The sequence below is a fragment of the Urocitellus parryii genome, chromosome 4, assembly GCF_045843805.1.
Source record: "Urocitellus parryii isolate mUroPar1 chromosome 4, mUroPar1.hap1, whole genome shotgun sequence".
NCBI lineage: Eukaryota > Metazoa > Chordata > Mammalia > Rodentia > Sciuridae > Urocitellus > Urocitellus parryii.
Genome location: NC_135534.1, coordinates 168,881,607 through 168,896,396, shown reverse-complemented (window position 1 = coordinate 168,896,396; position 14,790 = coordinate 168,881,607). Strand labels below are relative to the sequence as shown.

Sequence of the window (14,790 nt, the reverse complement as noted above, 5' to 3'; positions counted from 1 at the left end):
AATTCCTAAATAAGACAATTAAAAGAATTATATCAATGAATTTTTCTACAACTGTACATTAGCTTTGCAATATTTTAATATATTAAATAATCTAATAAAGTGCATATTTGCTATTTAAAATTATACATTGATTCAAATATGGAAATCAAATTCTTATAATTAATGTGCTATCAGTCAGTGTTTCCTTACTAGACTATATGCTGTTGGAGAAAATGAATTGCATTTACTCAGCTCTATGTGTGCTGCTTGCCTTGCACACAGAAGGCACCCAGTATGTGTTTATAGATTTCAACTAAATATACTTACTTCTCTGATATATTCCCTCCACAGGACTGAAAAATATAAGCAATTAGTTGACAACCATCAGTTGCTAAAACAAGGGAGAGTTCCCAAATATCTGCCAATGTTAGAGGCAAAAATCTGAGTCTTAAAATGTAAAGAATTTTAATGTATTCCTGAGCTTGATTGCTATGCAGTTTTTAAAAATAGAATGCATTTGGCCTTCATTCTTATCCAGAAAACAGCTTTAAAATAATATTTGATATGAATTAATATGTATATAAATGGGAATTTGGACACAGTATTCTATCTGACAAAGATTATTACATCAATGAAGGCCATGTCAGATAGACTGAGGCAAATGTGCAGCTCTCTTTGGATCAGTTATGGCCTGAGCCTTTTCTTTCCCACTGACTCACTCTATATTTGCAGTTTGGAGACACCACAGTTGAGATAAAATATGGTCTTTTAGATAAAATATAGGAAATTTTCCAGATGACTAAGTCCTTTCTAGAACAATTTTTAAACAAAATATAAGCCAAAATACATACATACTAGATTAATACTTAATATAATTTTATATTTATTTTGCCATAGAAAGGCAACATACTTTCCAAACTTATTACCTCTTACTCATAGCCATGTAGATAAACTACATTTCCCAGTCTCCCTTGCTATTAGGAATAGCCATAGGCCTGAGTTCTGGCTAGTGAAGTACAAATAGAAATTATGGGTGCAAGTGTCACATCTGGTTAATGAAAACCTCTTATTTGTGATACTTTATGACTTTCTCCATGAAAAATGAAAAGGACTTCAAAAACTTAGAAAGGGGTAGAATTGTAAAATAGAGCCCAAGTCCCTCCATGTCTTTGTGGAGTACAACTAATAAACTTCTGCAGTGTACACTACTGAGATTTCGGGATTTATCAGTTTCCGAAGCTGGTAGAAATTTATATTTGTTTCATTTTCAGAGTGTTCCAGGAGGGATTTAAGACACCTATCTTATCTGAACAGCTTTGAACAAGAAAAAAGCTAAAATATCTTGGTGCCTTCAGCACCAACTAATTAAAATCAGGTAATCTCCAGAGAGACTCTCCTTTGTTCATGAATATCCACACTTCAAAGAGTCCAGTTTTTCATGGAACAATATATAAAATTCAAGACTCTGAAAGGAAACTACTTAACAGAATTCTTCTCTATTTGATCTTATTTTCTCTAGTAAAATTTAATAACCTTATGAAGGAGGTTATTAACCTCTGTGGTCACACACTTCATACAGATTGGCCTGGGTGGATCTTGAAGGCTGAGTAATTATCACAGAAAGGTAGCCAGACAACCTTTTATTTTTTTTTCACTCCAGTTAAAGTGAGGCACATATTTCATAGCTCTAAATATATTTAAAGGGATTTAAGTAATTTCTTCACAGAAATTTGTGCTCTGAGTTAATTTTTGGATCTCAAATATGAAATACTAAATAGATGTAAATATCTACCTTAATATATTAATCCAGTAACTCCAGATTATCTATTCTGTAGGCAACTATTTACATAAAAAAAAAGGTTTTTAGTACTCTTTCAAATGAGGGATCTGTGTTTGACACCTTTTCCCTTTCTCTAAATAATAATAAAGGATGAAAATCTGACTTGGGCTCCACTCTCACTTTTGATTCTCACAATAACCAGCTAGGATAGTTACTATTGTTCCTGTTTGAAATAAGAACACTGAGAATAAGAGAGGGTTTAGTTCTGTTGCATATTTACACTCTTAGCCATTATCTAATATTGACTTATAGGTTGGGAACATTTTACAACACATCTGTGAGGCCATCAGGAATCTTAAGCCAACTACTCTTTAACTAGTAGCATTAATTTCAAAGAGAAAACCCTCAAAGCTAGACAAAAACCACTTTTATCTTTAAAAATTTCCAGAAAAGTAGGCATACCCTACATGTCCCAAGTAATTCTATGTAGGCCAAAAGGAGATTCAGAAAGAAACTGTAAGAGAAGAGCAAATAATTTACATTTCAAAGAGATAAAAATAAACACCAGAACACAGGGTACTCCAGTTGCAACAAAGATTAAACAGAAGCTATTAATTAATGACTTTGGACAAGCTTTGCTAATTGTTCACCAGTCACTTGAATACAAGATGAACTCATGTTTTGAAATCCCAGTCCGGTAGAAAATTGATTCAGAACCATAGAAAAAGATACAAAAGCACAGCCCAGAGATAAATGAGGAAATGGTACGTTTTCTCTAGTTTTAAAAGTGTTACTGTAAAAAAAATCTGTTTTTTTTAATTAGTTCTATTAATTGGAATGAACTATATACAGAAATAATCAATGAGAAAGAGTAGAACAAAAGGGCTCTAAAAATTCTGGATGGAAATTTTGGCTCCAATACTAAGACTATAACCTTAGGCAAATGACACACCAAGGAAGAAGGGTGCTTTCGCCTCCTCCTGAAATCAGGAGATAAGAGCTTTCACAGGATTATATGGAATCTTCAATCGTCTTCTGCTATGGCTAAACGTGCAGCATGCTTTCAGCCTAACCCTTTTCTGGCAAATTTTGAAAACAAATATTAAGTAGATTACTCTGTCACAGAAGAGAATAAGGAAGTTGCTGCTGCATGAGGATTGTTCTGCATTTTTGAGGCAGTTGGGACCACTATGGGGACAAGGGCATATGCATTCCCAAGTAACTCAGGATCCATTAAAAGTACCACAAAAACTGAGGAGCTTGAGCCACCAATTGTAGTCGGGACTTAAGAGAGGCTGCCTTTGCTAAAAGCATCAACTCTTCACCTGGGCCTGCTGATGCCTGATGAGTAACTTAAAGAAAGATAAGGGGATGCCATCTCTAGCTTCATTTTGTATTTGTCCTCTTTGCCTGAAACTTTGGGTCACAATCTTCCACAACTCTGCACATAGAGGAGTGTTTACCTAATGCTGATAATCCATCCCCTTAAAGGCTGAAGATGTCAAAATGAGAATAAGTCAGGTCCTTCAAGACTTAGAGTCACATTCAACTGCCTGCTTCACAACAACCTGCCCTGGACCTCCCCCCCCCCAGAATATCATCTACACATCTTTGACCTTTGCCCTACACCTTCCACAAGCAACAGAGCCTTCTAGGCAGATCATCCCCATGATGAGATTGCCCCAACCCCAAACAGAAACAATCATCTCATGGGAACCAAATTACCCTAACAGGTCTAATAAACATCCTGCTACGGAACAAATGGAAATTCTCCTCTCAAGCAAAAGTACTTTTACAGAATCAGATGGCAAAAATGGACCCTAGCCTATCCCAGCAACCCAACAAAAGGCGTGTGCCCTAATTAAAGTTTCACCTTGTGTGTTCATACTCCTGGCCAACTTAGTTTCATTTCTGTTAATATCAGGTCAGAAATTCCCATCTCTGGCATCAGTTCCAGCTTCTCTCTGGGCAAATGAGTTTTTCCCATGTCCTTGAAGGCAACATGCATGACAGAGCCAGAACCAGTACTATATCCTTTACAATAAGGCCACATAGGAGGGTAATACGGTCTCAGCATATTCAGTGTTCCCATGGACTGTGGAATGACTATTTCAACAAGCCAGACAGAGATTCACTCATCCAAATCAGAGGGAGCTGTGCATGAGATATCCCTTGATTGTGGATCCTGAAAAGCCCCAGAAATTGCCACATGAAAAATGTCAACTTTAAAATCTACCAGCCTCAGAGGACACTGTTACCAATGACAGTTCCAGTTAAATAAAAACTTTCTTAATCTCCTTACCTATCCTAAACGAATTATAAAATGACAACAGAGTGAAAAAATAAAGATGTTATCTGATTTCATGTTCAATTTACTATTTGTATGCCCACTTTATATCAACTTATATAGACTTCATTGCGTTAAATTATATTAACACTCATTTCCATACAGATAGAATCTTACATTATATATATGGGCTTCAAACCAAATGATAATTGCAATCATCTAATATTTTCTAGCCAAGTAACTGGAGTTCAAAATGCTATCTTCAATTCTTAGCAGAATTGGTAATCCAAATATAGTTAATTGAGAAATATTTACAACATAACTGCTTTTTCTTCTGCCTAAACCACTGAGTAATCTTATCATTGACAAGATAAGTTTTGGTTTAAAAATTATCTTTCAATATAAAACACGTCGGATGTTCTCCAAGTCTGTTTTTCATAGTAGCTGTTACCATTTCCCCTCCAAATTTCTGCAAGTTGACCCTTAATATTGAAACTTTCTTCCTTACCAAGAATGAGTTGTGAGAAAGGTAAAAATACAATACTTTGGAGGATAATTGGAGATCATGGAGAAGGATACATTTTTTTCTTTTCTGTAGAAAGAGTGCAAATCCATTGGTTCCTGCCAGGGTTGGGACTTCCGGCTTCAAGCTCAAGTTCACTTATGTCCTTCAAAGAGCTTGGGCAACCCCTGGTGAGTTTCAAGACTTGCTCACACTGAAATTTATTTCTGTTAGTTTTCAAATGTTTTATAGGACATTCACAGCTCTTTCGTATCTGATTTTTGACACAGACCAGTCTTTCTGATTTACAGTTTTAGATACCTGGAAACTTTAAATTTCAGTTTTATGACCTCAAATGTGTTTCGGATAGCTTTATTCATTAAATCCTTTGCTTGCTTTTCTTCTCCACCTGGCTCTTCTTGTCACATATCCCTCTCCATTTGGAAAATAGTTTTATTGGGGAAAAAATATCCTATCATTAGCCAATGTGAAGGTTTACAGGGATTTCTGCACTATCCATTTATTGCATTTATTGTTTTGTATCCTTGTTCAGTTGCCAGGGAACTAAATTAATCATAAAATTCCCAGGCTCAGCAATTTATCATTACTATATCATCTATCAAAGCAGCTGTATCCCTTCCAAATTTTCTTTTTAAACAATGAAGAACTGTCACCCTGTTCTTCTGTTTGAAAAGATGATGATGTTTGAAATTCTCCATTTCTCTTTCTTCATTCTACTGATCTGTCCACTTTTCCTGAACATTGTATCATCCATTTGAGGACCTCTTTCTACAGTGTTCTCCTGTCCTCAGAAGAAATCTATCTCCTTCTGTGGCTTGGTTTTCATCTTGATAGAATCTGCTTCAACAAACCAAAACATTCTACCATAAAAAAAAGATGATAATGACAGTTATGAAAGTGCTAAGCACTTTATATATATCATCTTTAGTGCTCACATTTATTATGTTTTATTATCATGAATTAACCAAGGAGAGATAAGAATCATAGCTATTATTATCCATGTTTCATAGCTAACATATGTCACAATCAGAATTTGAGCCAGGGGTAAATAAGCCCAAATTTTTGCTGTTTTGAAAGTACACTCCCTGATGTTTTTATTTGTGTTTTTTTAGTTAATAGAAGAGGTGGGAAATAAGTACCCAGCATATGAGAAATGTGAGTATGAAAATATCCAGCTTCACACATTAAGCTTCAAAGGGAACTAATCACTGTGCTGGAGAGTCTCTTTGATTGGAATTAGTAGAAAAGCCCTCTTAAGCTCCCTATAGATTTTAGTTTCCTGCTTTATTCTTAATGAAACAAAGTTCATCTTGTCAAACATTTGTCACAGTTGGACATTATGAGCAAACTTTGATTGTAAGATTTCTGATGACAGCAGAGCTAAATGGAGTCAGCAGTCTGCCCTTCTAGACTAAACCTGAGAAACACTTATGATTGGAATGATAAAGCAGAACCTTCCTCCACAGTTTTCCAAGCTACATCAAAGAAAATGCTCGAGAAAAGGCTCCAAATTGTCTACTTCTGCCAGTGGAACCGATAAGAGAATCCAGATCTGAAGCAACTTTGCCTGCTTGCTGAGTACTAATCCTTTTGACAATCCTTCATTTTGACCAGAGCCAAAATAACTATTTAAAAAAAAAATAGATGTAACCCCCCCTTAATTGAATTCCTTTCTGCTATATTTCTTGGTAGATACCCATAGAAAAGTATTCAAAAAGCCCTTTCCCTAAACTATTACAGAAAAAAATCATAAATAATATGCCAATTATCCCCTTCTCTAACTGTTGATGTGTACATTGAGCAAACTCTGCCGATGACAACAGTATTCTCCAGTGGAATTTATGAAAAAAATGACTCACTCAGTCATCACTCTTAATTCAAAATAAACTGGAAAGTGCAAATAATATAATGGAAGCTTTATCTTACAAATATTAATAGCCACATAATTATAAAAGAAAATACATTTCCCTGCCCTACTAAGAAATACTAGAATATATTTGAAGAATATTTTTAAGAAGTGAAAAATCATTAATTTACCCAAGGACCCCAGACCTCTTTGTCCAAGAATGTATACCATCAGGGAAACAAGAATTCCTCCACATGTTATTGCTTTAAGTTCCTCATCTTACCCAAGTCTTCCTCAGTTGTTAAGAGACTGGAAATCATCTTTACCTCTTCTTCTCCAACATACTCTGAAGACATTCCATAAGTGCAGCATTCCTGCTCTGCATCAGAATATGTCTCAAATCTGCTCCTGTAACCCATGTTGACTCCCACAGCCCTTATTGTAGTCACTACTATTTTTATCTTGGATGAATACAAGAGTCGTTGAGTTTCCAGATTCAGGTCTTTCCCCACTACAAGTCTCTTTTCTGCTTTCCAAAATGCAAATCTTATCATATTATTCTTTTGCACAAAACACGTAAATGGCTTGCTATAACCCTCAGGATAAAGTACAAATAGCTTATCACAGTTTATAAGCACCATATAAATTCACTCCTTTACTTACTCCTGTAAGTAAAGCCTCTTCTCTCCTTAGTATTCCAGCCATTCTGAACTATTTTAAGTTCACTATCACAGGGTATTCCTTGCCTTCACACACCCTTGCCACTATGCCTAGAGCTCATTATGCTTCTCCCCACCAAAGATGGGGAGATATAAATGGAAACATACTATTATAAGGCTTCTATGTCTTTCTGAAGCCAGTTTATATTGTGTTAGTCGACTTTCCGTCACTGTGACAAAACAGCTGAGATAACTTACAAGGAGTAAAGAGTTTGACTCAGATTTTGGACATGATCACTTGCCCCTGTTTGGAGCATGAAGCAGCACACTGCATCACGGCAGGATTGAGTAGCATAGGAGGTCTGCTCCTCTAATGACAGCTAGGATGCAAAAAAGAGGGAAGAAACCAAGTCCCTAATACCTCCTTCAAGGAAAGGTCCAGCAATGATCTAACTTTGTTCCATTAGGTCCCACCCCCTAAAGGTTTCAACACACCCCAAAAATACTACAGGATGGTGTTCAGGGCTTTATAACCTTCGTAGTTAAGGATTTTAACACATCTCTCTCTGTATTATTAGAGCAACTTTCAAAAAGTTTAGGATTTAGAAGATCTAAACATAATCAACATTAACCATAATGACTTTTAGAGAACAATGAACATCAAAATGTAAATGACATTCATTTCAAGTGAACAGTCACCAAGATTGATCATATTCTGATCTAGTTAAATGATAGATTTCAAAAGATTAAACATCTACATAGTATTTTCTCTCATAAAAACAGAATTAAATTAGAAAATTGAAATAAGACATTTATAAAAGATCAGAATATTTGTAAATAAACCAACTAAATCCTAGAGCATTCATGGGTAATAGAAGGAAGCATAAAATAAATTAGAAAACAATTTGATCAGTTTTTTAAAGAATTAAAATTTATGAACTGCAACTATAGTAAAACATACGAGGGGGAGTATTTATAGTTTCAAAAGCTTATGTTAGATAATAAGAATGTCCAAAATAATTTGTCTAAGTTTCCATCATAGGAAGCCAAAAATTAAATAAATAAAAGAGCAAACTAAACCCAAAGGTCAAAAATAATAAGGATAAGAAGATAAGTTAATAAAATAGCAAGGACACACAACAGAGAAAATCAATATAAGCAAAAGTTCCTTGAAAAATTCTAGCTAGATTTCTCAAGAACAAAGAAAAGTACAACCTACCAGTGTCAAAACTGAAAGAGACAATTTTCAGATCTTATGAACATTAGAAAACTAACAACTTTATGACAACTTCAATTAAATTTGATAGCTTAGATGAAATAGGAAAATGTCTTTAAAAACAAACTATCAAAACTGACACAAAAATGAAAGAGAAAATCTAAGTATTCCAGCATCTACTAAGAAAATTAATTTGTAGTCCAAAGAATGCCTAAAAAGAAAATTCTAGACTCTTGGTTTCACTGATATTTTTTGTTTAAATATTTCAGAAAGAAATAATAATCTTACACAAACACTGAGAAATACTTTTCAACTGGTTTTATTAGACATATATTATTCTGATATTAAACATAACCAAACACGTGACAAAGAAAATAAAAACTAGAGGAAAAAATTCTCCTGAACTACAAAAATTAACCAAGTATTAACAAAAGAAATCCAACAAAACATAAAAGTACAATGTATTTAAAAATGGCAAAGTAATGTGTAGCCCAAGAGTGCAAGTTTGGTTTGATGTTAATAATCAGTATTATTTACTGCCTAAAATGAATAATGGAGAAAAAAGCAGATCATCTTCATAGATACACAATAGCACCTTCAAATTTAATATTTATTTTTGTTATAAATTCTTAGTTAACTGAGAAAAGAACTGCCTCAACCTAATGAAGAACATTTATGAAAAATCTACTGTTAAATTTCATGGTGGAAAAAATGATTTTCCTCCAAGTTTATGAATGAAGTAAGGAAAATAGTTCTCAGCATTTGTATTCAACATTGTGTTGGAGGTACTATCAAATGCAAAAAGACACAAGAAAAGTATAAGAATTGGAAAAGAAACACTGTCTTTGTGAAAGACAAAACATTTGCTGAAGGAAATCTAAAAAGACCTAAGTAAATGAAGAGATTACCACATTTATGGGCTGGAAACTCAATATTTTCACACAAATTTATCTAAAGTCAACACAGTAGCAATATCTCAGAAGACTTCTTTAGAAATTAACGAGATGATACCAAAATTCATATGGAAATTTAAATGACCTCAAAGAACCGAAAGATTCTTCGAAGATAATTTTTTGGAGGACCAAGAGTAGCTGATTTCAAGACAAAGCTAACATACATAGCAATAGTAACCAAGACCTGTGGTTTTGGTGAAAGTATAGACATAAATCAATGGATAATAGAATTCAGAATAGACACATGCATATATGATCAAATGATTTTTAAAAAATTCCCCAGGGTAACTCAATAGGGAAAAGAAAGTCCTAAGAAATAACACTCCAAAAACTGAATACTGTAGGCGAAAGTCTCCATCTCACCTCCAACTCAACACAAGAATCAATACAGAATGGATCATAGGCCTAAATGTAAGTGATGAAACTACAAACTTTCTAGAAGAATGCATAGAGACACTGAAATAGGCAAAGATCTTGGGAGAACCCAAAAAGTAGAAATCATAAGATAGAAAAATTTTGAAATGTACTTAGGTTTTAAAACCTGTGTTCTTTATGAGACACCAATAAGAAAATAAAAAGGTAAACAAACTATAGATAGCAGAAAATATTCACAATACTTACATATTCTAAATACTCTTTCTTTATTTGATATAACTTTAACATCTCAATAAAATACAACCTGATTTAAAATGACCAAAATATTGAAGATAAATATATCAAATAATCTGTATAAATGAACAGTAAGCATAAAAAGATGTTCAGCTTCATAGGTTATTAGGAAAATGTAGTGATAATACTACATACCCATCAGAATGGCTAAAATATGAAAGACTGAGAGTACTCATGATGAAGTATATGTAGAGCTCCTGAAACTCTTATGCAGTGCTAGTAAGGGATGTCAAAAGGTACAGTCACTTTGGAAAAAGACCTGATTCTTATAAATACTAAACATATTCCTATCTTGTGACACATGATTTTAATATACATATGTTCATACACACAAATGGGAGTATATGTCATAATTTCATCTTTACGTAAATAAGTATAGAACTAAACTTTGTGGTGTATTGGATACATACTTGCTTTGCAACTCTAGTTTTATAAAATAATCAAATTTTCTTCTACATTTTTTTCTTCTATTTTAATAATTTCAAGTGAATTCACTTGAAATTTGTTATAGTAGAAATAGTGAAAAGAAAATGCAACTCTTCCAACTAACCAATTACTTATATTTTCTCACTGAATTAAAATGCCATCTTCAAAATAAACTGACTGTTCAGATACATTTAGATATTATTCCTTACTCTGTTGATTTTGTGTTTTATGTCAATATCATAATTTATTATAATTTTACATCTTATGTTTAAATATATGGTAGAGTCTTTATTATTTTTATTTGATGTTTCTGATTAGTCTCATATTTCTATACTTCCAAACATAAATCTGTGGTAGTGTTTTTTGTATGGGTGTAATTTATGTAACAACTTTTACTATTACACACTTTCATTTTCTTTCTATTGTAGACGAACCAGATTAAACTTGACAAGAAACACAAAACTAATATGACAGCTGAGGAATCAAAACTTAATAAGTTGTCTTTCAAATATCTATGTATATTAGTTCAAAAATTTCAAATTTAAAAATGATTTTTCAAGTTTAAACTATCTTTATTAATGTGTTTTATTATAATACTAAATCTTTCAATCTAAATATACAACTTATCCCTCTATTTAGTAAGTTTTACTTTGATTCCTCAGTAGGTTTTAATAGTTGTCAGTTCTATGTGTTTTTAAAGTTATTCAAAGGAATTTAATATTTTTCAGAAATGCTGGTGACAAATTTTACAATGTTTTCTATAAGGCTTTTTTTAAGAGAGAGAGAGAGAATTTTTTTGATATTTATTTCTTAGTTTTTGGTGGACACAACATCTTTATTTTTATGTGGTGCTGAGGATCAAACCTAGCACCCCGCGCATGCCTTGCGAGCACGCTACTGCTTGAGCCATATCCCCAGCCCAAAGGCTTATTTTTATATTCAAGAAAATAACTATATATATTTTTCAATGTGAATTTACTTATGTGTTCCAATGGTTTTTCAGCAGGTTTTCATGACATATTAATTTGGTCTGTACATAATGACAATTCTGCCACAAAACTATCTTTTTTTATGTCTATCTGATTTGGGCAGCACTTTCTGAGTCTTCAACTTTTTTCTACATTTTGGGGGGGATTTTTATAGTCATCTAGTTATTCACCATTAAGTCAGATCATACTTGGTTTTTTATGTATAACTTTCTTTTGGATAGCTATAGATATAATGTTTACATATATAGCTATACTTACAACCGAATTATTCTCTAATTCTTATTTTACAATTCAGAAATAAAGTATGATGTTCCCACATACTCTTCTGTCCAAAATCTTGTTTTAAACTATATAATCTTGCATAAAATATGGTGTTTATGAATGAATAATGTTCCCCAGGGGACCTTAGATTGAGAAGTACAGTTCAACAACATACCTTTTGCTATTCAATTGAGCAGTAAGGTCAGTATTTGCCTAACACATTTAAGACATACTTATTTCCAATTTTTAGTAGTCACCTATTTAATTTCACTTTAACAGATCCACTTGGTTTGAATATAGAAGAATGATAGTTTATAGAGTGTTATTCAAAGTTTTTTCTCTTAAAATTACAATTCTTCTATTCCTCAATATTTAATCCCAAATCATAAAGGAAGCACATTTACCAGATCCATTATGATAACTCAATTCTATCTCATCTTTTTATAAGAAACAGAAAAACTATACAGAGAGATAATGCAGGCAAATACAGAATGCCTTCATAAATGAGAATTCACTGAATTCTGGCAAAGGTTTACCTTAAAAGACAAAGTTCATTTTTAATAGAAATATATATGAATGAATAAAAAAAAATCTTGAAATCTTGCATTGGCTTTAACTTTCTTTGTAATATTGGATGCTGGGGCTTGGTGTTGAATGGACCTTCTATTAGTTTCATTTTGAATGGTAGAAAATATCCTAAACATTAGAGGTCTAGGCACTCATTCACTCAGAACAGGTTTCCTCTTCGTCACTGACCTCTCATTTGTATTCAAGGTAGAGTCATTGAGTGTGAATTGCATACTGTCTGGCCTCATAGCCTGTGTCAAACACTGAATTTGTCTCTTCATAGTTGTCAAACACTGAACTTGTCATAATAACTCCAGGAAACTACAACAATTAATTACTACCTCCCATTATCCTCATTCTGTAGCTAAGAACACTGAAGTCTATAGAGTGATCTTATCCAAGATCATGCAGGTAAGAATGGCAGCCCTCAGACATCTGATTGATTCCAACTCCAGTGTTCTTTCCATTATACTTGCTGCCTTATGTATGCCCTTCACCTGTCTGTGCCATACCTTAACTTCTCTTCCCTCTTCTGCCCCATCCATGCAGGCCTGTGACCAAGGTGTAGACTAAGAAGTGGAGTCATGCTTCACACGGCCGTATCATGCTGGCAGCCATTCCTGGGTCTGGCTGTGGTGTTAATCTTCATGGGATCCACCATTGGCTGCCCTGCTCGCTGTGAGTGCTCTGCCCAGAACAAATCTGTTAGCTGCCATAGAAGGCGGCTGATTGCCATCCCAGAGGGTATTCCCATCGAGACCAAAATCTTGGACCTGAGCAAAAACAGGTTGAAAAGCGTCAACCCCGAAGAATTCATATCATACCCCCTTCTAGAGGAGATAGACTTGAGCGACAACGTCATCGCCAATGTGGAACCCGGAGCATTCAACAATCTCTTTAACCTGCGTTCCCTCCGTCTGAAAGGCAATCGCCTGAAGTTGGTTCCTTTGGGAGTATTCACGGGACTGTCCAACCTCACTAAGCTGGACATCAGTGAGAATAAGATCGTCATTTTACTGGACTACATGTTTCAGGATCTGCATAACCTAAAGTCTCTAGAAGTAGGGGACAATGATTTGGTTTATATATCACACAGGGCCTTCAGCGGGCTTCTCAGCTTGGAGCAGCTCACCCTGGAGAAGTGCAACCTAACAGCAGTACCAACAGAAGCCCTTTCCCACCTCCGCAGCCTCATCAGCCTCCATCTGAAGCATCTGAATATCAACAATATGCCTGTGTATGCCTTCAAAAGATTATTCCACCTGAAACACCTAGAGATTGACTATTGGCCTTTACTGGATATGATGCCTGCCAATAGCCTCTATGGCCTCAACCTCACATCCCTTTCCATCACTAACACCAATCTGTCCACTGTACCCTTCCTTGCCTTTAAACATCTGGTATACCTGACACACCTTAACCTCTCCTACAATCCCATCAGCACTATTGAAGCAGGCATGTTCTCTGACCTGATCCGCCTCCAAGAGCTTCATATCGTAGGGGCCCAGCTCCGCACCATTGAACCCCACTCCTTCCAAGGGCTCCGCTTTCTTCGCGTGCTCAATGTATCTCAGAACCTGCTGGAAACTTTGGAAGAGAATGTCTTCTCCTCCCCTAGGGCTTTGGAGGTCTTGAGCATTAATAACAACCCACTGGCCTGTGACTGCCGTCTCCTTTGGATCCTGCAGCGACAGCCCACCTTACAGTTTGGTGGCCAGCAGCCCATGTGTGCTGGCCCAGACACTATCCGTGAGAGGTCATTCAAGGATTTCCACAGCACTGCCCTTTCTTTTTACTTTACCTGCAAAAAACCCAAAATCCGTGAAAAGAAGTTGCAGCATCTGCTAGTGGATGAAGGGCAGACAGTCCAGTTAGAATGCAGTGCCGATGGAGACCCACAGCCTGTGATTTCCTGGGTGACACCCCGAAGGCGTTTTATCACTACCAAGTCCAATGGAAGAGCTACTGTGCTGGGCGATGGCACCCTAGAAATCCGCTTTGCCCAGGATCAGGACAGTGGGCTGTATGTTTGCATTGCTAGCAATGCCGCTGGGAATGACACCTTCACAGCCTCCTTGACTGTGAAAGGGTTTGCCTCAGACCGCTTTCTTTACGCAAACAGGACCCCTATGTACATGACTGACTCCAATGACACCATTTCCAATGGCACCAATGCCAATACTTTTTCCCTGGACCTTAAAACAATACTGGTATCCACAGCCATGGGCTGTTTCACATTCCTGGGAGTGGTTTTATTTTGTTTTCTCCTCCTCTTTGTGTGGAGCCGAGGGAAAGGCAAGCACAAAAACAGCATTGACCTTGAGTATGTGCCCCGAAAAAACAATGGTGCTGTTGTGGAAGGGGAAGTGGCTGGACCCAGGAGGTTCAACATGAAAATGATTTGAGGGTCTACCACTCACACTACTGTCTCTGTTATTGTTGGTAATCAGTAAGAGTCTGGCACAGTAAATCACCAGGTTAAGAGGGCAGCTTTGTACAGCTGCCCCTGTGTCAATGCAGGGTCCATGGAAATAGGAGGACTTCTTATGGAGCCTCTCCATCTAGAGGCAGGCAGGCATATGTCAGAGCCCTTCACATGGTGGGATACTAATTGTTTGCATTGCAAATATTGGCA

General features: G+C 35.5%; 1 protein-coding gene across 1 annotated transcript; it reads left to right on the top strand.

The window, feature by feature from the left end:
- The first annotated feature begins 12,739 nt into the window (after positions 1–12,739).
- On the top strand, positions 12,740–14,560 carry Lingo2 (leucine rich repeat and Ig domain containing 2). Its single transcript, XM_026387960.2, has one exon. The coding sequence runs from the start codon at positions 12,740–12,742 to the stop codon at positions 14,558–14,560; it is 1,821 nt and encodes a 606-aa protein (XP_026243745.1).
- Positions 14,561–14,790: the final 230 nt, after the last annotated feature.